Source organism: Salvelinus alpinus, chromosome 8 (assembly GCF_045679555.1).
Source record: "Salvelinus alpinus chromosome 8, SLU_Salpinus.1, whole genome shotgun sequence".
Classification (NCBI taxonomy): Eukaryota; Metazoa; Chordata; class Actinopteri; order Salmoniformes; family Salmonidae; genus Salvelinus; species Salvelinus alpinus.
This window is the reverse complement of record NC_092093.1, coordinates 19,267,478-19,295,022: the sequence shown is the minus strand read 5'-3', so window position 1 is coordinate 19,295,022 and position 27,545 is coordinate 19,267,478. Positions and strand designations below refer to the sequence as shown.

Here is a 27,545-nt window from a genome sequence, read left to right as displayed (position 1 = left end):
CAAATGCCACTCTCTTCCACAACCAAAGAATTTCATTCATTCAGTAGAAGCGTAGAACACATAATCAAATCCATAAATCTTAAAACTGAACGCTAATTTCAGTTCGTCAGTATCCTTCTTTAAAATCATGTGCACTTGTCTCCTATGAGACACGACATGTTTCAGCAAAGGAGATTACCATCCAAAAATAACCTTCTTTATTGTAGATATAAATTGACCATGACGAGAGAACTCTCGCTCCAACACTTCATCTCTAACAAATGGTGGCACGTTAGAAAGTATAACTTTATTCGTCGGATTCATGAGAGGAAATACCAACGTCTGTGTTTCCTGCATCACAACACCACTCTCAACTATCGTATTCACCTTTTCAATGGAATCTAAGAATATCAGTACAGCGCTATTCATCCTTGAGGCTGATTTTATGCTATCATACTCAATGATAGTGGCCACTGCTAAACATTCTTCCACAGAACACCCTGCCGCAGCAGGATTCTTTACCCAATGCCGCTGACTAAGTTTTTCAAACCTCCACGAGTGGCCATTGCAACCAGCCCCTCCCGCTGGTTGCGCCCTCGAGAAAACCAACCTCACCACCCCTATACGTGCTTAGTTATAGTGAGACAGTATAACCTTAAAACAACTAAACTACTCAATATACACTACTGTTCAAAGGTTTGGGGTCACTTAGAAATATCCTTGTTTTTGAAAGAAAAGCACATTTTTGGTCATAAACATTTATGCACACCGAAACCCAATAGAGTGAAAATAATTCCAGTTGCTCCCACAATCACTCCTGCTTCCGAACCCACTCCCAGAGAGAGAGAGAGAGAGAGAGAGAGAGAGAGAGAGAGAGAGAGAGAGAGAGAGAGAGAGAGAGAGAGAGAGAGAGAGAGAGAGAGAGAGAGAGAGAGAGAGAGAGAGATGGGACGAAGCGAGAGAGAGAGATGGGACGAAGCGAGAGAGAGAGATGGGACGAAGCGAGAGAGAGAGATGGGACGAAGCGAGAGAGAGAGAGAGAGAGAGAGATGGGACGAAGCGAGAGAGAGAGAGAGAGAGAGAGAGAGAGAGAGAGAGAGATGGGACGAAGCGAGAGAGAGAGAGAGAGAGAGAGATGGGACGAAGCGAGAGAGAGAGAGAGAGAGAGAGATGGGACGAAGCGAGAGAGAGAGAGAGAGAGAGGAAAGAGGGTTGTATTTTCTCCTAGAGGATCAGTTGTAGGATAGCAGAGACTGGAAAAGAGGATTGTAACAGCTTCTGCATCACAATTAGTCACCATATGCCTGGGTGAATGTTTGAAGCCAGGCTAGAGAGGGAGAGAGAGGAGAGAAGGAAAGAGAGAAGCGATAGATGAGTTTGTAATGATGCAATGTGTGTGTGTGTACACGTGCGTGTGTGTTTGTTAGGCCAGAGACAATTAAGTAATTAACTAGAGTGTGTCTGCTCTGTAATTACCGATTGAGAGTTGTCATTAAGTTAGGTTCACAGGTAAATCTGCTTTTGTCTGTTATTGATAATTGTACACAGGCTGTAACTGCTTGCGCCAACCCTTTTAATTTACACTCTACCACAGAGTACAAAAGGCACCTCTGCTAATTGGCATGAATTGGAAGGGTTCGGGATGAGAGTTGAGGAAGTGTGTGTATATGAGTGCCCAGGAGCGTTCGTGTGTGAGTGTGCATGCATGTGTGTGTGTGCATATATGAGGAAGTAGTAACTGCTGTTAACGGCAGATGGAGGCCTTAAATGCCAATCTTGGCTTCAGAACCACTCTGCCTCAAACTGACTGAGCAAATGGAGGCTGATGAATCCATCTTTCCACCATCAGGGAACAGAATTGTCTTTTAAATAATTAAATCAAACTACAATTTCTCATTACAGAACCCGTTTACTATTTGAACGTGATTTCCAACAATGGGTCTCTGTTCGAATTCCTTAAGTTTGGTGCTTCTGTTTTATTTCCCCATTATTGTTTGTTTGACTCGTCGCCACTTGACGCAATTATTATTTTCTGTGTATGCCATTACCTTTCACTCAAAGTGTTTGTTAACAGGAAGTCAGACAGAGACAGAGTGCCTTATCACATGTAACTTCACTTGACTGCAGCAACAGTTTATGGGATTTGCACGGGAACTTTAAGAATCAGAGGAGTTGCTCAAAGAGACGAGGGGGCAGTGAGAGAGGGGAAGGGGGACAGAGAGAGAGAGATTGGCTGCATGTAATTAGTCTGCTGCTATTGATCTGTGTTGCTCCTCACCCAGCGTACTGATCCAACACTGACTGACAGATCAATTGACTGAGGAGGAGGAGAGCGAGAAAGAGAGAGACAGAGCAGAGTAAGAAGGAAAAGACTGTCATTGCCTCATTGGAATGAACGAGAGAAGGAAGGAAAGAGAAAGAGAGAGAGTAAAAAGGAAAAGGCTTCCTTGCCTTGAAGTAGTGAGTGTACAGAAGCAGGGCCAGAAGGGAGCAGACAGACAGACAGACAGACAGACAGACAGACAGACAGACAGACAGACAGACAGACAGACAGACAGACAGACAGACAGACAGACAGACAGAGAGCAGCCAAGGTGATCTGTGATCCTGCGTTGTACTTCTCCTCACTCCTACGTTCCTTCCTTTCAACTATGGTTTCACACTGTCTCTCCTCAGCCCGACTGGCCTAGCTTGCCCGTTCGCCTGTCTGTCCAGGCCCCAGACGATAACAGAGAGCCATTCATTACAGAGGCATAAAGCCCACCAGCCCTCAGTATTAATTCAAAGGCAGCGGTGAGGGGGACTGATAATGATTCTGTGTGAATGGAAGAGGAACAGAACAGGTGTAGTATTAGCTGGTCTGTTATGGCTATAAATAGCAGGTAGAGGAGAGGAGGACTGGTGTGGAGGAAGAGTGGTCCACGTGCCAACGCTTTCATTACTGCACCACTGTCTCAGCGCGCCCCACTCAGTGTCCTACCAGGGTTATCTAAGCATTTATTTATTTATGAAGGGGGGAGCCTCTCCTCCTACATCCCTTCCTCTCACTCTCCCTCTCTTGCTCTTCTATGCTCCCTGTCTTCTCCTTACTCGTTCATGTTCCATCGATTTCACAATCGCCAAGAGGGATGAAATCAGAACGCTCATCGCAAAGGAAGAAAATTGGAAAAGTAAAAAAGGGTCAAGATAATTTCTTGGCAGATGAAACATAAAGGAGAGCATCACCCAGATGAAAGGAGAGGCTCACCCAGATGAAACATGGAGAGGCTCACCCAGATGAAACATGAAAGAGAGGCTCACCCAGATGAAACATGAAAGAGAGGCTCACCCAGATGAAACATGAAAGAGAGGCTCACCCAGATGAAACATGAAAGAGAGGCTCACCCAGATGAAACATGAAAGAGAGGCTCACCCAGATGAAACATGGAGAGGCTCACCCAGATGAAACATGGAGAGGCTCACCCAGATGAAACATGGAGAGGCTCACCCAGATGAAACATGAAGGAGAAGTAAATGTTACCGATAAGCCCATTCTCAGCCCCTTCTCAGCGTATGCCTCCTGTATCTAAGACAACAGCAGGTCAAGGATACCCAGCCTAGTTGAGATGAGGGGGGGAGCGGAAAGAAAATGTATTCTCACAAACAACGATTTTCTGCTTGCAAGGTAGGAGATAAAAACCACAAAAGCAAGAGAGAGCAGACAGGAAGGCCTATTTCCTTTTTTCTTTCTCTCTCCAAACAACAGCAAAACAGATTAGAATGTTAATGTGATTGCTGAATTACTGTGGGCCCATTTTAGCACCGGCACAGAATTAATCTGTGAAATTGTGAAAAGGACCAGTTGAATGCCAGCGAAGGAAGAGTAAATGTATCTTCCTGGCAAGGGCTCAAACAACAGCCTGCCTGGCAAGCAGGAAGCCGGCGTATCATTGGCTCCCACGACGAATGAACGAATCACGAGAGCGCATCCTCATTTATTACCAAACAGGCCGATAGAGATCGTTGACAGAAAAATCATTGCGGTACACAAACAAGCTTGGGTTTAATGTGTTTTTCAAACGTAAATTCCTGACGGGGTGTAGAATGAAACAAATATGGAATTATACTAACAGAATAGAACGGCAGGTATAAGACTCACTCAGTTTGGGCAGAGATGTGAGGACGTCAGTTCAGGAGGCTTTACTGTCGCCTGTAATGCAGTGGTTCTGAATAAGAGCTTCTTCTGAACCGATAAAGGCCAACAGAAACTACAACATAAGACCTTAAAGCAATGTCTGAATACAGTATCTTCCTTTAATGGTGGTGGTTATTGTGATCAAGCCTGACACGATCAACAGTTTCTCAGCCCATCAACAGACTGTGTAGAGACCTAGCCCACATTACTAAATGTTGTGAAAGTCAATGCCTGCTGTGACCATAAGGAGGGAGCCACTTTGTCACAGTAGGGGATTATTATGGGTAAAATGAAAGACACCACATATAGTGGCATCAAGCCTCAGCTTAACCACGCTACCAACATGCAAATGTTGTGAAACATTTGAGGCAAAGACACATAGAAGCTAGACACAACAGTGTTCACATGGCCATGTAGCTGAACCTTTTACCTAACAACACAATAGACTACTACAACCAATACAACTTGCAATACCATAAAGTACAATACAGCACTACTATAATCCACTCTGGGACAATTCAGAAGGCATCACCGCAAGCACACTACAAACGCCCACTAGACTGGATGGATGCTTTATTGGGTGATACAACAGTTGATGTAGAAAACGCTTCTTGACAGGGGACTGTTGTCTTTCACCACGATGTAGGAAGTGTGAGACTGAGAGAAAGAGAAATCAGACAAAGAGAGAGAAAAAGAGACCCAGAGAGAGGGGATGAGAGAGTGAGGAAAGGAGAGAGAGATTGACATTCTTAAAGTAGCCTGGGCCGACCACCAATCAATGCTGACTGTAATCGGAAGCCTTTCCTCTATCTGAAGGTAAAAAGGTCCAACGGCTCCCATTCCTTTCTCCACATGATGCTCTCTCTCTACAGGGCCGATGGAGCCGTCCAAGGAGAACAATACGAGTTGGGAATATCCAGAGAGCCTCTATGTCCATGACGTTTATTACTGCTATTCTCTCTATCATGTCACTTTTCTGTCATCTGTAAAGGCCTTTTTATGTCCAGGGTTGGGGTTAGGGTCAGCAAACACCCACATGCACACACACACACAAACTTCTACCTGACGTATGCCGAGGCGGTAGGCCACGATGCGATCCACAGCATTGGGGTTCATCTGGGTCCACTGCAGTTTGAAGCCATAGACTCTAGGCCGGTTCTGCCACAGCGGACTGTACGTGTCGTAGTAGAACTCTGGAGGATACGCTTTCCCTGTAAACACAAACAAACATTTACAACTAATTAAATATTTTTGTATTTCAACTTCCACTGTTCCGCTTTATCTGTGGCATCAAGGGAGTAAGGAACCCAAGCCATATGTGACCGACCATATGTGGCCATACGCTTAGTTTCCTGAAACAGGTCACATATGTACCAGAGATACTGAATCAAGTTAAATAAGAGGGCCATGTGAATTGCTGTAAAAAAAAGTAGACCATTGTAAAAAAAAAAAAACACTGTCGTTTTTCTTTCAGGTTGCCAAAATGCAAACATGTCATGTTGAGTATTACTCCACAAAATGGCTGCAATGCATCAACCATGAGAGTTACCTCCAATAACCAGTATTTTTTTTAACTGCACTGTTGGTTAGGGGCTCGTAAGTAAGCATTTCACTGTAAGGTTGTATTCGGCGCATGTGACTCAAACTTTTATTTGATTTGGCCTGTTTTTGACCAGTTTGATAAGGAGTCAGTGGTGTTCGTTCTTTTGTACTGACGGAAACTTGTTTTCACAGAAGTGTGTCGATCTTTCTCATACATTGTGTCAATAACTGAGCCAACAGTTGGTAGAGCATGGCGCTTGCAACGCCAGGGTTGTGGGTTCATTCCCCACGGGGGGACCAGGATGAATATGTATGAACTTTCCAATTTGTAAGTCGCTCTGGATAAGAGCGTCTGCTAAATGACTTAAATGTAAAATGTAAATGTAATAAAGCTGTTTCCTTTGATGGAAGCCACAAGGTCAGCTGTGTTATTGTCAGAACAGGGGAAAAAAGTGCTGTAGGGAAGAGTGGGGTAAATTGAGCCAAAGGGTTAGTTTAGCCACCCTTGTTTCTAGGAAACCATACTCAAAATGAATCATGTGACCAAATATTTAGGAAGAGGTCATAATTTCATGTGAGTCTGTGAAGGAAGAAACCACATGGAAAAAATGGTAAGCAAGTTAGGTCCAAAAACAGTGAAATAAATGTATTGTGTTAGAGGTTTCATGATTCTTGTATCTTAACCCAAGTGTACATCAGCTGGGGTCTCTATAAGTTTCAGTACTAGGTCCTAAACCTAGCAAACTTAGCATGAAAGTGCATCGTTGTAGCTGTGTGGGCTAATATAGTCAAAATGTTTGCCATGGGGTAAGTTGAGCCATTGGTCACCATATCCTATACAAATGAGGATTACATTGTCATTTTTATGCATAATGTGCATAGTATGTGTGCAATGTGTCATGAATATGAACTCAAGATTTGTATTGTTACAGAGCAGACATCATCATATCCTGTGTAAACAAACATAAAACAAGCAGGGGTATAGTCCATTCAAGCAGCAGCACGGGATGATAAATAGACTGATAGACACTGAGTAGATAGATTGACAATAAAATAAAATGAACATGTACCTGTGTGAATGAGAGGTAACGATAGAGCAGCCGAGGCACACGAGCTGTGTTCGAATACTCCTACTAACCACACTAACTGCACTATTTGGGAAGTAAATTGAGTATGTAGTACGCTTATTGGTCATAGCATGGATAGAGTTAGTATGCCAAAAGTTCCCGGATGTCGTACTACATTTGCCAAAATACGAAGTATACACTATTTCTGTACTTTTAGGGCTCTTAATGCAATTCTTCAGGAAATGGCTGTGGCTTCACAACGTCTTTAGATTTGAAGAAAATGGCGGAAAATATGCAGCTGAAGTCCGACGAGAGCGGAAACAAATTAATTGCTTTAACTAATTATGACAAAAGTTAAGAAAATGTTGAGCAATGTAATAAAGTAATGACTTTCCAAATTATTTACGCTACCCGTTATGTTGGCTGACAATGTGTTGGCTACGCTATCCTTACTAACCGCATAATAATACATTGAACTTGCCAGTATATTAACGATATGCTATCTAACTAACCAGCGTTTATTGACTTGATTATTCACGTCATTCTTAGCTAAGTGGTATAGTCGTTGTGCGTTCCCAATGGAAATAAATTAGCTCTGGCTATCTACTCCGATTTCAGAATACTCTCGTCTGAGAGCACCAGCCGTTAACATGAGCCCGTCCTCCCCAATTAAGGTGCCACCAACCTCCTGTGCTATGTATGGTGGGCTGAAGTGGGCTGCTTGACATACAGTATTCAATATTTAAAGAAGAGAGACAGAGAGCCAACAGAAATACATTTCTCACAGGTCAAAGAAAACACATTATTACTTAGAAACCAACATTCAAGAGGAGATTATCTAAAGACAGTATAACATTATTCTCCCTGTGACCACCCAGAAATCTGAAACTGTTCAAACAGCTATATCTGTTGATTTCTAATAGCGATAGTCGAGACTGAGGCTAATGCTAACTGAAATGAAGCGATGCAGTGATCTGACAATATGAAGTTGAGACAACATGTATTAGAGCTGTCAACCTATCAGTACTCCGTCTGAAGAGTGTGAACCAATCAGCAGAGTTTTTCCCACAGGCTGGGAAGTGTGAACCAATCAGACCGCAGGCTGGTAGGAGTGTAAATCAATCAGACGTACATCAAGTGTCTGTCATATTGGAAACAACTAACTTTTTTTGACACATCACATACGTTGCTGCCACTGTTTATTATCTATGCTGTTGCCTAGTCACTTTATTCCTAGTTATATGTACAGTACCAGTCAAAAGTTTGGACACACTTACTCATTCAAGAGTTTTTCTTTATTTTTCTATTTTCTACATTGTAGAATAATAGTGAAGACATCAAAACACATACAGAATCATGTAGTAACCAAAAAAGATTCTTCAAAGTAGTACTGTACATATTTACCTGAATTACCTCGTACCCCTGCACATCGACTCGGCACTGGTATCCTGTGTATATAGCCAAGTTATCGTTACTCATTGCGTATTTATTATTACTTTTATTATTACGTGTTTTGTATTCTATTATTTCTGTATTTTTGTTATCTCTGCATTGTTGGAAGGGCCCGTAAGTAAGCATTTCACTGTTAGTCCACACCTGTTGTCTACGAATCATGTGACAAATAACATTTGATTTGATTTAATTAAAGAACTGGATAACCTATTTATACAGAACATCAGGGAAAAGTTCACTGGGCTAAATGTCTAGGCCCTCATTTATCATTGTTGCATATGAACAGAAATGTTTGTAAACCATGCGTGCGATCATTTCTAAGCAAAGTGTGGGATTTATCAATTTGTACATTTGTACAGCTGAAAACGGTTGTTCTGATTAAAGAAGCAATCAGTCTTTAGACTAGTTGAGTATCTGGAGCATCAGCATTTCTGGGTTTGATTACAGGCTCAAAATTGCCAGAAACAAATAACTTTCTTCGGAAACTCGTCAGTCTATTCTTGTTCTCAGAACAAGAAGAGACTGATGAGTTTCAGGAGAAAAGTCTTTGTTTCTGGCCATTTTGAGCCTGTAAACGAACCCACAAATGCCGATGCTCCAGATATTCAACTAGTCTCAAGATGTATTGCATCTTTAATCAGAACAACCATTTTCAGCTGTGCTAATATAATTGCAAAAGGGTTTTCTAATGATCAATTAGACTTTTAAAATGATAAAATTGGATTAGCTAACACAACGTGCCATTGGAACACAGGAGTGATGGTTGCTGATAATGGGCCTCTGTAGGCCTATGTAGATGTTCCATTAAAAACAAGTTTTTAAATCAGCAGTTTCTAGCTACAATAGTCATTTACAACATTAACAATGTCTACACTATTTCTGATCAATTTTATGTTATTTTAATGGACAAAAAAGTGATTTTCTTTCAAAAACAAGGACATTTCTAAGTGACCCCAAACTTTTGAACCGTTATGTATATTTGTTATATTTATTGTCAAGAACAAATATTTAGATGTGGTCCATGTCTGAATATGGTTGCGAATATAAAGCTTGACTTACCATCAGTTGGTGTGTCGGGTATTCCTTCAGGGTCTGGGAGAGGGTCCTCATTATCACCATAACAAATGATGCAAGATACTGAGGTCTCTCCAATTATGCTGCCAATGTGCTGGTCCATAGCAGACAGTGAAGAGTCACTCTGCCCTCCTCCTGTTACATTTATAGCCCTTTTGTGGATCATCTAAAAAAAATGTGCATATGTTTTCAAATCCAACCATTTCTTTTTAATTTCATTAACGGTTCTGCACTCAGATGAGGCATAATTTACCACAGCTCTAACCTGCTCCCAAGCAATATTTTTCTCTTATTTGTCAAGCCATTGTTGAGGGCTCCAAAAAGTATGGCTTGTTTGCTTCCACTTCAGTGATCAAAAGTTATATTTCTGCGTCTGCAAAGTTTTTCTCTTTCTCTTCTTTCATTTCTCCATGTTGGCGAACAGAAATTAGTGACATTTCTTGCAGATTCTAAGGGAAGGTTTGTGATCATAAATGATCCTTTAGGGCGGTTCTTTATGTAAATGAGACTTCACGTGCACTAGCACAGTGTTTAAGAACTTGTCTGATTAATCAAGGCAAAATACTTACAGGTGTGTGTAAATCAAGAGTATGAGCAATTGATAAATACCAACTTTTTTGTACTTGCAAACATTCTACATTTTCTTCGTACGAGTTCATTTAGAAGCTTTTCTACGCAACATTGATAAATGAGGGCCCTGGTTCACAAAATCATGGCTTTAAGGCTAGTTTGTTTGTCACGCCCTGACCATAGAGAGCCTTTTAATTCTCTATTTTGGTTAGGTCGGGGTGTGACTAGGGTGGGTAATCTAGGTTGTTTTATTTCTATGTTGGCCTGGTATGGTTCCCTATCAGAGACAGCTGTTTATCGTTGTCTCTGATTGGGGATCATATTTAGGCAGCCATTTCCCCACTGTGTTTTGTGGGATCTTGTAGTTGCCTGTGAGCACTCCATAGCTTCACGTGTCATTTGCTCTTTATTGTTTTTTGTGCGGTTCACTTCTAATAAAATGTTGAACCGATTTCACGCTGCACTTTGGTCTGAATGTTATTACGACGATCGTGACACAAGATGCCACCACACCAGGACCAAGCAGCGTGCTCAGGAGGAGAAGGTATCCTGGGCTTGGGAGGAGATCAAGGAGGAGAAGATATCCTGGACTTGGGAGGAAATAATGGGAAGACACCAAAGCCTTCCTTGGAAGCAGACGCAAGGAGAGAAGGGAAGACAGCGACGACGCCGGGGTTCACGGGCACAACGAAAGCCCAAAGAACAGCCAAAAAATATTTTGGGGAGGGGCAAACGGGGTGATCGGCGGAGCCGAGGAGTGAACCAGGGCCAATCTGGGAGAAGATGGAGAAATTGGAGGAGAGTGAACGGAGAGAGTCAGAGACCGTCAGTGAGTTGATGGAGAAATTGGAGGAGAGAGAAATGAGAGAGTTGTTGTGTTGGTGTATGATGCACGACATTTGCCCTAAGGAGCGTGTTATTAGTTTGATGCCACCTGAGTCAGCTCTCCGTACTCGTCCTGAGGCGCGTGCTAGCAGTCTGGTAAACACTGTGCCGGCTCCACGCACCAGGCCTCCAGTGCGCTTTCCCAGTCTGGTACGTCCTGTGCCCACTCCTCGCACTTGCCCTGAAGTGCGTGCCACCTGTGCCGGCTCCATGCACTAGTCCTCCAGTGCGCCTCCCCAGTCCGGTACGTCATGTGCCTGCTCCTCGCACTCGCCCTGAAGTGCGTGTCACCAGTCCGGTGCCACCTGTGCCCGGCTCCACGCACCAGGCTTCCGGCGACGGTTCACAGTCCGGAGCTTCCGGCGACGGTCCCCAGTCCGGAGCTTCCGGCGACGGTCCCCAGGTCGGAGCTTCCGGCGACGGTCCCCAGTCCGGAGCTTCCGGCGACCTTCCCCTGTGCGGAGCTACCGGCGACGGTTCACAGTCCGGAACCTCATGCTACGGTCCACGGTTCGGAACCTCATGCTAGGGTCCACGGTTCGGAACCTCCTGCAACGGTCCACGGTCCGGAACCTCCTGCGACGGTCCACGGTCCGGAACCTCCTGCGACGGTCCACGGTCCGGAACCTCCAACGAGGGTCAACGGTCCGGAACCTCCAACGAGGGTCAACGGTCCGGAACCTCCAACGAGGGTCAACGGTCCGGAACCTCCAGCGAGGGTCAACGGTCCAGAGCTTCCAGGCAAGGCGTCCAGTCCCGCTCCAGGGCAGGAGCCTCCCTCTGCGCTGGTGCTCAGTCCAGGCACGGCGTGCAGTCCCGTGCCAAGGCCGGAGCCTTCCTCTGCGCCGATGTCCAGTCCAGGCACGGCGTCCAGTCCCGCTCCATAGCAGGAGCCTTCCTCTGCGCCGGTGCCCAATCCAGGCATTTCGTCCAGTCCCACTCCATGGCAGGAGCCTTCCACTGTGCCGATTTCCAGTCCAGGCACGGCGTACAGTCCTGCTCAATGGCCGGAGCCTTCTTCTGCCCAGTCCCGCTCCATAGCAGGAGCCTTCCTCTGTGCCGGTGCCCAATCCAGGCATGTCGTCCAGTCCCACTCCATGGCAGGAGCCTTCCACTGTGCCGATTTCCAGTCCAGGCACGGCGTACAGTCCTGCTCAATGGCCGGAGCCTTCTTCTGCCCAGTCCCGCTCCATGGCAGGAGCCTTCCTCTGCGCCGATGTCCAGTCCAGGCACGGCGTCCGGTCCCACTCCAAGGCCGGAGCCTTCCTCAGCGCCGGTTCCCAGACCAGGCACGGCGGCCAACAATCTTGACATTGTTGTTTTCTTCTGTATTTAACCCTTTCCTCTTCTTTGAAGTAAGTGCTTTAAAATTACATAAAGTCTGAATATTAATAATTTAACTATTTACATGTTTCATTGCAAAACTTTCAATGTTAATGCCTGTGAAAAGTACAGTGAATGAGACCAAAGGTAAATGATACGAAGCTTGAACTCAATGACTGCATATGGTACTGTACTTTCCCAACACAAAGTCAATGAGAACTCGTGAGTATATTCAACATAACTCAACAAATCTGTTTAGTGTCCAATTAATCACTTCTGAGGTTAAGCCTTTCACTTTTACAATCAATCACTTCAGTTTCTGAAGATAGGTCTTCTAAACCAATCAACAAAATTGTGATAAAATAGGTAGCATACTGCTTTGGGCGGAAATCAAGATTGACTGTTTCTCTCAACCTCTCACTAGTTTGATAAATTCTCATAATGACCTGAGATAATAAGTCACAATCTCTTCTAAACATGTTTCATCCTGAATCCTGTGACGATACATCAGGTTAATGATGCTTTGCATTTGTTTGGACAGCCGATTGGAGATCACAAGCCTACATGGATAAAGCTGTTGAAAATACAATATTCTACTTCACACAAAAAGACTAGCTCATTCATCAACAATATAAAATAATTTCCGGAGAACAAGAGAAAAATCTAATGGGGCTAGAGCAGAACAATATTTGGGGAAATGTGTTTGGTATCATTTCCATAAAAACCTGTTCAGATACAGGAAGTGTATACTAATCGACTTAAATGTGCTATTTATCACGCTCTTTCATTATCCCAGTTTAGAATTATGTCCTTTGTGGCATTGTGATAATATGGTTGATTGGACTTTTTTCAAAAGTCATGAGATACAAAAACAATTAGATATCTAACCATCTCTTCTGTTCAGGACAGTATATACCATTTTGAGAATGTATTCCCCAAATTTGCTCTGCAATTGAGATTGAACTAACAATCGCATAACTTTATTCTACAGTAGTAATCTTTCTAGTGAACACAATTGTAGAGAAAATATGAAGAACTGAATACAATAAGATTATACCTGGCAGTTGTGAGCTTAGCCCATGCTGGGAAATGTTGCAGAAACTCCCAGGGATAAGTATCTCTTTCTCTCTCTCTCACCAATTTCATTCCTCTGTTATTTATTCCATGTTTTGTAGACATGTGGCTTTGAAAGGTCATACACCCATCACAGAAAAGCACTCCTAAAAGGACATCCTGTATATTAATGCAATATAAAAAGTCAGCTTTGATCTAGGGGTGGATAAACCTGTCTGTCTGTCTGTCTGTCTGTCTGTCTGTCTGTCTGTCTGTCTGTCTGTCTGTCTGTCTGTCTGTCTGTCTGTCTGTCTGTCTGTCTGTCTGTCTGTCTGTCTGTCTGTCTGTCTGTCTGTCTGTCTGTCTGTCTCTGTCTCTGTCTCTGTCTCTGTCTCTGTCTCTGTCTCTGTCTCTGTCTCTCCATAACAACAAGCTATGAACCGTTTCTACTCCTCCTATTGTACCTACCCACCACCACTACCCGTTTGATTTCAGTAGTTTATGAACATAATTCTATTTATAATCAAATAAATGTTTTTGTCACATACACATAGTTAGCAGACGTTAATGCGAGTGTAGCGAAATGCTTGTGCTTCTAGTTCCGACAGTGCAGTAATATCTAACAAGTAATCTAACAATTCCACAACAACTACCTAATACACACATCTAAAGGGGTGAATGAGAATATGGACATGTAAGGTGCAATTGATGGTGTAAAATACATGTGATATGAGTAATGTAAGACATGTAAACATTAATAAAGTGGCATAATTTAGAGTGCATTGTATAAAGTGACTAGTGATCCATTTATTAAAGTGGCCAGTGATTGGGTCTCAATGTGGGCAGCAGCCTCTCTGAGTTAGTGATGGCTGTTTAGCAGTCTGATGGCCTTGAGATAGAAGCTGTTTCTCAATCTCTTGGTCCCAGCTTTGATGTACCTGTACTGACCTTGCCTTCTGGATGGTAGCGGTGTGAACAGGCAGTGGCTCGGGTGGTTGATGTCCTTGATGATCTTTTTGGCCTTCCTGTGACATCGAGTGCTGTAGGTGTCATGAAGGGCAGGTAGTTTGCCCCCGTGATCCGTTGTTCAGACCGCATCACCCTCTGGATAGCCTTGCGGTTGAGGGCGGTGCAGTTGCCGTACCAGGCTATGATACAGCCTGACAGGATGCTCAAGATTGTGCATCTGTAAAAGTTTGTCAGGGTTTTGGGTGACAAGCCACATTTCTTCAGCCTCCTGAGGTTGAAGAGACACTGTTGCATCTTCTTCACAACACTGTCTGTGTGAGTGGACCATTTCAGTTTGTCTGTGATGTGTACGCCGAGGAACTTAAAACTTTCCACCTTCTCCACTGCTGTCCCATCGATGTTGTTTCCTGAAGTCCACGATCATCTCCTTTGTTTTGTTGATGTTGAGTGAGAGGTTGTTTTCCTGACACCACACTCCGAGTGCCCTCACCTCCTCCCTGTAGGCTGTCTTGTCGTTGTTGGTAATCAAGCCCACTACTGTTGTGTCACCTGCAAACTTGATGATTGAGTTGGAGGCGTGTATAGCCATGCAGTCGTGGGTGAACAGGGAGTACAGGAGGGGGCTGAGCACGCACCCTTGTGGGGCCCCATTGTTGAGGGTCAGCAAAGTGTACATGTTTCCTACCTTCACCACCTGGGGGCGGCCCGTCAGAAAGTCCAGGACCCAATTGCACAGGGCAGGGTTGAGACCCAGGGCCTCCAGCTTGATGATGAGCTTGGAGGGTACTATGGTGTTGAATGCTGAGCTGTAGTCAATGAACAGCATTCTTACATAGGTATTCCTTTTGTCCAGATGGGATAGGGCAGTTTGCAGTCTGATGGCGATTGCCGCGGTATGCAAACTGAAGTGGGTCTAGGGTGACTGGTAAGGTGGAGGTGATATGATCCTTGACTAGTCTCTCAAAGCACTTCATGATTACATAAGTGAGTGCTACGGTGTGGTAGTCATTTAGTTCAGTTATCTTTGCCTTCTTGGGTACAGGAACAATGGTAGCCATCTTGAGGCATGTGGGGACAACAGACTGGGATAGGGAGCGATTGAATATGTCCGTAAATCCCCAGCCAGCTGGTCTGCACATGCTTTGAGGACGCGGCTAGGGATGCCGTCTGGGCCAGCAGCCTTGCAAGGGTTAACACTTTTAAATGTTTTACTCACCTCAGCCACGGAGAAGGAGAGAGGGGTGGGGAGCAGTCCTTGTTAGCGGGCAACAACGGTGACACTTTATTATTCTTAAAGCGGGCAAATAAGGTGTTTAGTTTGTCTGGAAGCGTGACGTCTGTGTCCGCGACGTGGCTGGATTTCTTTTTGTAGTCTGTGATTTCCTGTAGACCCTACCACATTTCGCTTGTTTGATTGCCTTACGGAGGGAATAGCTACACTGTTTATATTCGGACATATTTCCAGACCTCTTTCCGTGGTTAAATGCGGTGGATCAGATTTGCGCGAATGCCGCCATCCATCCACGGTTCTGGTTAGGGGAGGTTTTAATAGTCACATTGAGTACAACATCTCCAATGCACTTCTTTATAAACACACTCACCGAGTCAGCGTATAGATCAATGTCGTTCTCTGAGGCTGACCGGAACATATTCCAGTTCGCGCGATCAAAACAATCTTGTGGCTTCTGATTGGTCGGACCAGCATTGAATGGTTCTCATCACTGGTACATCCTGTTTGAGTTTTTGCCTATAAGATGGAAGGAGCAAGATGGCGTCGTAGTCGGATTTAATGAAGGGAGGGCGGGGGAGGGCTTTGTATGTGTCGCGGAAGTTAGAGTAGCAGTGGTCGAGGGTATTGCGCATGCGCATAGCGCAATCAATATGGTGTTAGAATTTAGGTAGACCTGTTCTCAAATTTGCTTTGTTAAAATCCCCAGCTACAATAAATGCAGACTCAGCATGTATGGTTTCCAGTTTGCAATAGTCCAGTGAAGTTTCTTGATGGCCATCTTGGTGTCTGCTTGAGGGGGAATGTACACAGCTGTGACTATAACTGACGAGAATTCTCTTGGTAGGTAAAATGGCCAGCATTTGATTGTAAGGAATTCTAGATCGGGTGAGCAGAAGGACTTGAGTTCCTGTATGTTGTTATGATTACACCATGAGTCGTTAATCATAAAGCATACACCCCGCCCTTTCTTTTCCCAGAGAGGTGTTTATCTCTATCGGCGCGATGCATGGAGAAGCACGGTGGCCGAACCGATTCCGACAACATATCCCGAGAGAGCCATGTCTCCATGAAACAGAGAATGTTCCAATCTCTGATGTCTCTCTGGAAGGCAACCCATGCTCGAATTTCATCTACCATGTTGTTAAGAGACTGGACATTGTCTAGTAGTATACTCGGGACCGGTGTGCGATGTGCACATCTATGGAGCCTGGCCAGGTCGCCTCTTCGTCTGCCCCTTCTGCGGCGTTGTTGTTTTGGATGGCCTTCTGGGATCCAATCCATTGTCCTGGGTGGTGGTCCGAACAGAGGATCCGCTTCGGGAAAGTCGTATTCCTGGTCGTAATGTTGGTAAGTTGACGTCGCTCTTATATCCAATAGTTCCTCCCGGCTGTATGTAATAACACTTAAGATTTCCTGGGGTAACAATGTAAGAAATAATACATAAAAAAACTAAATACTGCATAGTTTCCTAAGAACCCGAAGCGAGGCGACCATCTCTGTCGGCGCCATGCTGTCCAGTAGTGATATGCTAGTCTGTCTTTACCTTCCTTCCATTAACATCGATGTAGGATGTGGATCCTTATGAACACAACGCTGCTCCAGTCACAAGTTGTATAGCAGCTAGACGTATGCTACTGACCATGCTAAATGAATAATAATTTGTATTTATGAGTAAAACAAACTGGCATTAAAATATGTTCATATACATTGAAACCAAAACAAAACTAAATGATGTGTAAACCAAACTCCAGCAATGAATCAAAAAACAAAAGCGCTTCGGAGTGAAATATCCAAGTGTTTGAAATGGTGGCAACAAATACACAATGACAGATTTGTTTTCCAGTGTCTTAACTGTACCCTAGACTCAGTTTGGAGAGTGGTTCAAAGAACACAGGTGTTCAAAGAAACGCATACAAATCTGTTTCCCTTCATGAGGATCAAACTCTGCTTCCCAAACATCACAGTGCCTTTGTCCAACAAATGTGTCTAGACATAGAACATGACAATGTTCCAGTCTGGATTCTGAATGCCAAGGGAAATGTGTTCTATAGAGGAGGGATGTATTATTCATATTAACTGAGCTACGGTTACACTTTTACTATTGTTGTAATAACAGTTGGCTGGGTTTGGATTAAAGACATATTTAAATTAAAGCGGCAATCAGCAGTTGGAATAAGAAAAAAGCGTCTCCCCCCTGTTACGGTAAGACCTTGAGGGACGGGGCTGAAGAAATGTACCTATTCTCAAATTCATAGACGTATGTATTCAAGGACTGACCATCCGTGATATCAAAAATATTGTCGTAACCATGATTTGAGGCTATATAGTGTTTGTTTACATTTACTTTGTTTACAAGCACAGTTTGACAAAAAAAGCTTCTATTTTGGATTCTGATGGGGTTCGACATTTTTAAGTTACAGTATATTGCTCAAGAATCATTGGGTTCATATCATTAATTTCAAAGTCCAAAAATGTATGTAACAACTGCAGATTGCCCCTGTAAATGTCACAATTTCTTACATATGATAATGAGACTATGCTGCGTATACAGATACTTATCAGGCTTTTTATCAAAAAGGATTACACGTCACGTGACTATATATAACCTGTACATTATGCTCCTGTCCTTCAGGGCTGACAGACTCCTCTATAACAGATAGATGACACTATTCTTAAGCTCCCTGTTGGCTTCTAAAGCACATCATGTCAGTCATCCATCACTGTCACACTGCTAGTCTGAGCAGGGGGAATATGCTCTGCATTTCCAGGTACACAGTGTACAGGTGCAGACTACTAGAGTATATGATATATGATGTGATTAAAAAGAAGAATACCCACACGCTGTTCAGATGCTTCCAGAATTTTAATGGAGAAACAATTTGACTGCGGTGGTGGAAATCTCTGGGGGGCATCTGAACAGTGAGTGCAGGTATTCTCTTCTCTCGTAAATATTTACAATATGCTCTGAGCGCTAATCCTACAGAACTGTTTTACTCTATATTGATTTAAGAAAGAATTCTTTATGATACGCACAGGGAGTGCAGGCATTTGTTTCCACCCAATACTAACAAGCCTGATTCAACTGATCATTAAACCTTTAATTAACAGAATCAGATGCTTCACACTCTTTCCAGGACCGAAGGACCCCAGGACCAGGATTGAAGAACACTATCCTATCCTGCTAATAAGGCTGTGGTGTAGATTAAACCCTTTGATGTTGAGGAGACTTTCTGTCTGTAATAAATCCCTTTTGTGGGGAAAAACTCTGGGCCTGACCCCCCAGTGGGTGGGCCTGGCTCCCAAACGGGTGGGCCTATGCCCTCCCAGGCCCACCCGTGACTGTGCTCTTTCCCAGTCATGTGAAATCCATAGATTAGGGCCTAATGTATACATTTAAATTGACTGATATGAACTGTAACTGTAACTTGTATGAACTGTAACTCAGTAAAATCTTAGAAATTGTTGCATGAGTAATGTATGCCACACTGAGATGAAGGGGCTGCAGGGATCATCCTGCCCTGTGGTGCCAGGTTCCTGCCAGAGCTCAGTGGTGCAGATTAAACCCTCTGAAGACACTGCCTCCCACTCTGCTCTGGCAGCATTGAAGGGCCATCTCATCTCACTAAAGCCACTGCTACCACAGATGTCCCCTGCAGCCTGGCACACACACACACACTCACACACTCACACACACACACACACACACACACACACACACACACACACACACACACACACACACACACACACACACACACACACACACACACACACACACACACACACACACACACACACACACACACACACACACACACACACAAATGCCCCCCTGGCATGGCCTGGCTCCTGACCAGCAGTGTGATAAAGTGTGTGTGTGTTTGCCCCTGAGCATGGCCTGCTGTCCGGCTTTGGAGTGTGTGCCCCCTGGCATGATGGCTGAGACCCTGGGTTTAATCGACCCACCCTGGCTTTCAGCCAATGGCTTTGACTGATATATTTTTACTGAACACAGACCTGATCGTATCTCCCTCCCTCCCTCCCTCCCTCCCTCCCTCCCTCCCTCCCTCCCTCCTCTATCACAGCCCCATCTCTCTCTCTCTCTATATATATCTATAGCCCTCCCTCATTCTCTCCTCTATCACAGCCCCCCCCCCTCTCTCTGCAGTTTGTTGCTGTAGTTTGGCAGGCATAGCATTGCCTCAGAGTCTACCATATCAGACAGAGCTTAAACGTAACACTGCAGAAATACCTCCACATTGAGTGTTTAACATCCATTGAAGCTTTGTTGTTCACAGCATACTATACCTATTCTCATTTTCTCCACAAACTGCTACACAAACGTATCCCACCCCTTTCCTCAGCCATCATACATATTGTTATACGGGCCTAGATGCCAAAATGTAAGGATCCACATGAGTGGACTGGTCCTTGAAGAGTGAGTCTATGCCAGGGAATTAAGGCTGATCTTAGGGCAACAAACAACACAGAACCAAAACAAACTTAGTTTGAGAGCAAATTGGTAAATCTTTGGATTATCTTCCCATGTGATTCCTTTCTCCTCTACTGGTCTACTTGAGATCTAATACACTGATCCAGAGACTTGGCATTCAGACTGTTATGTATGACTTGTCTTAAACAGGTCAGCTACTTAACACACTGTCTAACAGTAAACCCCAGCCGGTGGGGAGTCTGAGCAACATGCTATTAATCAGGACATTATGACATTATGTCTGGCCACAGCTGCAGACAGGGACAGGGATCGGACTAGCCCCAGATGGTGGTGGGGATTAGGTAAGGCAGGATACATTGGAAGAGCTCATGTTTTAGGATGGGAGGAGGAGGAGGGGGTAGCACAGGGTACATTTCTTTACCATTCGGCCATCAGATTTGCCACCAATGCTCCTTATAGGACACATCACTGCACTCTATACTCCTCTGTAAACTAGTCATCTCTGTATACCCGTCGCAAGACCCACTGGTTGATTCTCATTTATAAAACCCTCTTAGGCCTCACTCCCCCCTATCGGAGATACCTACTGCAGCCCTCATCCTCCACATACAACACCCGCTCTGCCAGTCACATTCTATTAAAGCACACACATCCCTGGGTCGCTCCTCTTTTCAGTTCGCTGCTGCTAGCGACTGGAACGAGCTGCAACAAACACTCAAACTGGACAGTTTTATCTCAATCTCTTCATTAAAAGACTCAATCATGGACACTCTTACTGACAGTTGTGGCTGCTTTGTGTGATGTATTGTTGTCTCTACCTTCTTGCCCTTTGTGCTGTTGTCTGTGCCCAATAATGTTTGTACCATGTTTTGTGTTGCTACCATGTTGTTGTTATGTTGTGTTGCTACCATGCTGTTGTTATGTTGTGTTGCTACCATGTTGTTGTTATGTTGTGTTGCCACCATGTTGTCATGTTGTGTTGCTACCATGCTCGGTTGCCATGTGTTGCTGCCTTGCTATGGTGTTGTCTTAGGTCTCTCTTTATGTAGTGTTGTCTCTCTTGTTGTGATGTGTGTTTTGTCCTATATTTGTATTTCATTTACTTATATTTTTAATCCCAGCCCCTGTCCCCGCAGGAGGCCTTTTGGTAGGCCGTCATTGTAAATAATAATTTGTTCTTAACTGACTTGCCTAGTTAAATAAAGGTTAAATAAAAAATAACTAACTAATGGAGCTGCCTTAGCTTTGGCAGCAGCCACGTCCAGATGGTAGGAATCTGGAGCACTGGGATAGAGGGAGGGATGGAAGAATGAAGGGAGAGAGGGATGGAGGGAGGGAGAGAGAGGGAGGGTTGGAAGGATGGATAGAGTGAGGAGGGAGAGATAGAGGGAGCGACCTGGGGATGGATAGATGGATCAAGGGAGGGAGGGATGAAGGGAGGGATGGATGAATAGAGGGCTAGAGAAAAGGATGGGTGATGGATGGTAGGAATCTGTGAGAACTGGGATGGAGAGAAGGCTGTAGAGATGATAGAGGGAGGGAGGGATGGAAGTAGAGAACAATGGAAGGAAGGAAGGAGGTGAGTGATAGCACGCGAGCCCCGCTGAGAAAAGCAAACGTCCGGAGGTGATTATCTCCTCTCCTCCTTCACTCTACCTGGTCTTCAGGGGCTGGACTGATATATGACACAAAGACCACTGACACTACCAAACAGAGGGAGGCAGAGAGAGAGAGAGAGAGAGAAAGACGCAGGACCCAGGCGAAGGTTTCCATCTCCCAGACCTCCCATTAGGAATGGAGAGGTTCGGGACTGAAGAGTATTTGTCACTTTGATCCTCAGCCACTTAAGCCACTGTCCCCTGGCACTGTCTATTTCACTCTCTCTCCTTTTCTCAATCTGTCTTTCTCTCTTGCTATCTCTCTTTCTTTCTCTCTCCCTCCCTCTCTCTCCATCGCACTCTTTCTCTCTCTCTTTCTCTCACTTTCTGCCACTCCAAACTAATCTGTCCCTGTCATTAAACACAAGCGCTCTGTGTGAGTGATGACACGGCCACTGACTGCTCCTCCTGCTATTTTCAGGTGCTCCACAACGAACACTGCAGCATGGCAATCTGACAATAAATAGCCAGAGGGGAATAACCATGCATTACCCAACAGATCTGTGTCCTGTCTGAAGGATCGGGTCCTTCCCGTATAGTTCGAGCTGTCATTAGTAATCTAGAGGCCTACGTCCCAAATTGCTCCCTGTCCCCTATTTAGTGCACCATTTTTTACCAGGACCCATAGAAGAAGTGCACTTTATAGGGAATAGGGTGCCAATTGGGACACAAACTAGGGGATGTGTAAGGGTAGGTGTTATGACTGACATCGATCTTACAGAAGACATCTCTCGCATTCAATTTGGCAATTTGTATTATGCCCTGTCTCGCCCACTCCTTCTCAATCAATTACCTCATGACACACGTACTGTAGCTACCTAGCCGTCTGACAGGCAAGTTTCAATTTGCTGCAGACATCATTCACATCATTCAGCCATCAAGAATACATCACTGGGAAGTTTAATTACCGTGATGGGGATGGGAAAATCTCATCCTGCTTCAGAACTCTGTTACAGAGAGGACGCACAGCAGATGGGACACAAAATGGCTGCTCTGCTGCGTGTCAATCCAAGTGGGTGGGTTTAATTAACACATTGTGAGGGTGAAGATGATGTGAGTTATACCTCATAAAATGTGAAGTGCTTTGAGACCTAGAGAAAGAGGCAATATAAATTCTGTTCAGTATAATTAGCATTCTTATACTGGACAAGTAAAGCCAGAATGCAGCACTATAAACGACATTGAGTGATTTCAGCAACTGGGAACAGAAAGTATCAAATTAAAATGTATTTTAATGCATTTTAAAAACATAATGTGTTCCTTACCTGTTACCAAGAAGGTGCAGCGCCCGGCACCGGCCTCATTGATGATATCACAGGTGTACTCCCCCCAGCCCTCGCGGTTGAGGCTTTTGACGGTGTACTCCGTCTCATCGCTCTGGTCGAAGTGTCCAGCATGTAGCAGGCGGTTCCCCAGCCGCCACTCGTAGCGCAGCACCCGGGAGGGGTGGGCACGCAGGACCCGGCAGTTCATGGCCACCGGCCGGCCCAGGCCCTGACGCATCTCCAATGAAACAGGCTCCACCGACGGAGGGTCTGGGCGGGGAGGGGGGAAGGAAGCAGTTAGACTAGGATAGAGTTAAGGTGACCCAGGAAGAAGCAGAGTCTCACAGAAAGAACAAGAGGGAGCGAAACAGAGCGAAATAACGAGTGAGGTAGTCTTATAAAAAAAATATTTCACTGTGGGAGGGTCTTTGACGGGTTAAGGAGAAACACCGTTCAGAAAGGTGCAGTACCATCTCTCATTTTATCTTCAAGACTCTTTGGGAGGGACACAGAGAGATGGATAGGAAGCGGAGACACTGGAGAAGCAGGGAGAAAACAACTTAGAGTTAGAACAGCGAACTGGAAGAGCCATAGAGAGGGGATGAAGTATCTAGTGTCATTTACTCAGCTCACTGTGGGACTATAGGAAGGAGATTGCTTAGAGGAAAGCTATTTCTTCACAAAGGAGTACTCTACTCTAGTACTCTAAAGCACATTTCCAGACCCAATGATAGAGGGATAGAGGAAGAGATGTGAGAGAAAGAGAGAGAGTGAGAGAGAGAGAGAGAGGAGGAAACAGGTAAAAGCGTGGACTGTGTTTTATTTCAGTTAAAAGCACAGTTCATGTCAACTAATGAGATTTTGTAGTTGACACAATTAGGGTATCAGAAAACACTTAGTAAACCAGCTGACGATAATTATAATACAGGAGAGTCGATCACTGAAGGATGAGAAACCAAGAATCAACACAAATGACAAAAGACTGATGAAATTAATACACATCGGTGGGGAATCAATTAATAAACCAGTGTTTAAAACAAAATCAGTCATGCGTGATCTGAATCTGATGACGGAGATCCAGGATGACAAACTGCATCTGAATAATCTCCAAAATTGAGAAATTAATATAAAATCATTAATAAGCTTTTTCTGAATGGGACAAGCTGCGTCCCTTTGACCAGACCAGACCTCTTCATGGGAATAATTCACCCAGACACGTCCATGCAAGGTCAGGGCCTGACTCAGCCCATATGGCCCTGTAGGTATAATCATCAGGAAAGGTGTGTGTGGGAGGGAGGGTGTGTGTATGTATGTATGTATGTATGTATGTATGTATGTATGTATGTATGTATGTATGTATGTATGTATGTATGTATGTATGTATGTATGTATGTATGTATGTATGTATGTATGTATGTATGTATGTATGTATGTATATGTGTGTGTGAGAGAGAGAGAGTGTGTTTGTGCATGTAAATATATTCATTTGTGTGGGAGGTGTTGTTAGCAATCATGAGTGAGGTTATGACTAACTATCTCTCCTAAGGATGCTCTCACTTGACAATCTTCACAATCTCTATACAGATGTTTGACAGGAGTCACAGTGGGGGTTTAAAACAACACCAACACAGAGAGAGAGAGAGAGAGAGAGAGAGAGAGAGAGAGAGAGGAGAGAAAAAGATAATTACATACAAGAGGCTTAATAGGCCAGAATTAGCATATGCCTCAGTGTGTGTGTGTAGCATGTGCACTGGATCAGAGTTAATAGGAAGGGAGAGCTGAAACAGCAACACGACCAATGAAGATGCTAATCCAAAAGGCCATTTTATTTGCGTGCCCCTAAGTCCTGGGCCCAGATTCACTTCTTACGCAAAAACTTAAGCTTCTTGAGAAAAAAAATAAGAAGTTCATAAGATAGTTCATAAGTGCAATTCCTTAAAAATATCTTAAGATTTAATGATCTTTGCTTAACTGTCTTCTTAAGTCGTAATAATGGCGCCGGAGAAGAAGGCTGACGTTTACGTGTCCCCAACCGAATGTGTTTTTTTGTTAGTTTATTTGCATTGTTTGTAACTTATTTAAAAAATGATTTTGTACATAATGTTGCCGCCACCGTCTCTTATGACCAAAAATAACTTCTGGACATCAGGACTGCAGTTACTCAACATGGACTGGCAGAATCCTTCTTTTCCTTTAACGAGTCTGACGAGCCCGACGCGACTGATATACTGCTTCTCGAGAACAGGCCCAGATCCCCATGATTTGCGTGAAGAGGAGGCGGAGAAAAAGGGGCCAGAGGGCAGGCTGCCTTCTCAGAATTCGTAGGCGATCAAATAAACCCACCCTTCCTTCCATTCAGTCTTTGGAGAATAAAATCGATGACCTAGCGGGAAGATTAAACTACAAACGAGACATTCAAAACTGTAATATCTTATGCTTTACGGAGTCGTGGCTGAACGACGACACTATCAACATACAGCTGGCTGGTTATACGCTGTACCGGCAGGATAGAACAGCTGCATCTGGTGAGACAAGGGGCAGCGGACTTTGTATTTTTGTAAATAAAATCTAGTGCACGATATCTAAGGAAGTCTCGAGTTATTGCTCGCCTGAGGTAGAGTCTCTCATGATAAGCTGTAGACCACACTATCTACCTAGAGAGTTTTCATCTGTATTGTTCGTAGCTGTCTACATACCACCACAGACCGAGGCTGGAACTATGACAGCATTGAATGAGCTGTATTCTGCCATAAGCAAACAAAAAAACGCTTACCCACAGGCGGCGCACCAAGTAGCCGGGGACTTTAATGCACGGAAACTTAAATTCATTGTACCAAATTTCTATCAGCATGTTAAATGTGCAACCAGAGCGAAAAAACTCTGGAACACCTTTACTCCACACACAGAGATGCATACAAAGCTCTCCCTCGCCCTCCATTTGGCAAATCTGACCATAATTTTATCCTCCAGATTCCTGCTTACAATAAAAAATTAAAGCAGGAAGCACCAGTGACTAGATCAATAAAAAAGTGGTCAGAAAAGCAGATGCTAAGCTACAGGACTGTTTTGCTAGCACAGACTGGAATATGTTCCGGGATTCCTCCGATGACGTCGTCCCCATAGTGACCGTACGTACATACCCCAACCAGAAGCCATGGATTACAGGCAACAGCCGCACTGAGCTAAAGGCTAGATCTGCTGCTATCAAGGAGCAGGACTATTACCTGGAAGCTTATAAGAAATCCTGCTATGCCCTCCAACAAACCATCAAACAGGCAAAGCGTCAATACAGGACTAACGTCGAATCGTACTACACCGACTCTGACGCTGGACAGACGTGGCAGGGCTTGCAAACCATTACAGACTACAAAGGGAAGAACAGCCGAGAGCTGCCCAGTGACATGCGCTACCAGATGAGTTAAACTACTTCTATGATCGCTTCGAGTCAAATAACACTGAAATATGCATGATCGCATCAGTTGTTCTGGAAGACTGTGTGATCACTCTCTCCGCAGCCGATGTGAGTAAGACCTTTAACTTCTTGACGCACGGATCCCTTTAGCGGGATCATTTTCATCAACAACCGCTGAATTGCAGAGCGCCAAATAAAAAAAAGATTGCTAAAAAAAATTATATTCATAAAATCACAAGTGCAATATAGCAAAACACAGCTTAACTTGTTGTTAATCCACCTGTCGTGTCAGATTTTGAAAATATGCTTTACAGCGAAGCAATGCAAGCGTTTGTGTGAGTTTATCGATCACTAGACAAAACATTACAAACACATGGCAGCAATGTAGATTGGTCAAGAAAGTCAGAAAAGCAATACAATTAATCACTTACCTTTGATGATCTTTGGATGTTTGCACTCACGAGACTCCCAGTTACACAATAAATGTTCCTTTTGTTCGATAAAGATTATTTTTATATAAAAAAAACTCAATTTGTCTGGCGCGTTATGTTCAGTATTCCACAGCTTTAGGCAGGTCATCAAGGGTTGAGGAAAATTCCAAATAGTATCCGTAAAGTTCGTAGAAACATGTCAAACGTATTTAATAATCAATCCTCAGGTTGTTTTTAACATAAATAATCGATAATATTTCAACCGGACGGTAAACTATTCAATAACAGAGATAAAGAAAATGTCGAGCTACAACTTTCGCTCGCTTGAACTAATGGAAGGACATTAAGCTATTCAGCGATTTGATAAATCTCGCTCATTTTTCAGAATAAAAGATTGAAACTATGTCTAAAGACTGTTCACACCCCGAGGAAGCCATAGGAAAAGGAATTTGGTTGATATCCCTTTAAATGGACAAAAGGCAGGCAATGGAATAGTGATTTTTCAAAATAAGAGGCACTGCCGGGTTGGATTTCCTCAGGTTTTCGCCTGCAGACAGACAATATTTTGACAGTTTTGGAAACTTTAGAGTGTTTTCTATCCTACTCTGTCAATTATATGCATATTCTAGCATCTGGACCTGAGAAATAGGCATCTTACATTGGGAACGTTATTTTTCCAAAGAAAAAAATTCTGCCCCTAGCTTCAAGAGGTTTTAAACAGATCAACATTCACAAGGCCACAGGGCCAGAGGGATTACCAGGAACGTGTACTGCGAGCATGCACTGACTAACTGGCAAGTGTCTTCACTGACATTTTCAACCTCTCCCTGTCCGAGTCTGTAAAACCAACATGTTTTAAGCAGACCAACATAGTGCCTGTGCCCAAGAACACTAAGGTAACCTGCCTAAATGACTACCGACCCATAGCACTCACGTCTGTAGCCATGAAATGCTTTGAAAGGCTGACAACACCATTATTCCAGAAACCCTAGACCTATTCCAATGTG

The 27,545-nt window shown here is 44.0% G+C and overlaps 1 protein-coding gene across 1 annotated transcript in view; it reads right to left on the bottom strand.

Annotated features, from left to right (window-relative positions):
- Positions 1-27,545, bottom strand: part of LOC139582667 (MAM domain-containing glycosylphosphatidylinositol anchor protein 2-like) — a 407,757-nt gene that overhangs the window by 116,559 nt on the left and 263,653 nt on the right. Inside the window, exons 10-11 of the mRNA XM_071412871.1 lie at positions 22,696-22,965; positions 5,216-5,364 (exon numbers count right to left, since the gene is read on the bottom strand). Of these exons, the coding sequence (XP_071268972.1) occupies positions 5,216-5,364; positions 22,696-22,965 (419 nt within the window). The remainder of the gene's footprint in view (positions 1-5,215; positions 5,365-22,695; positions 22,966-27,545) is intronic.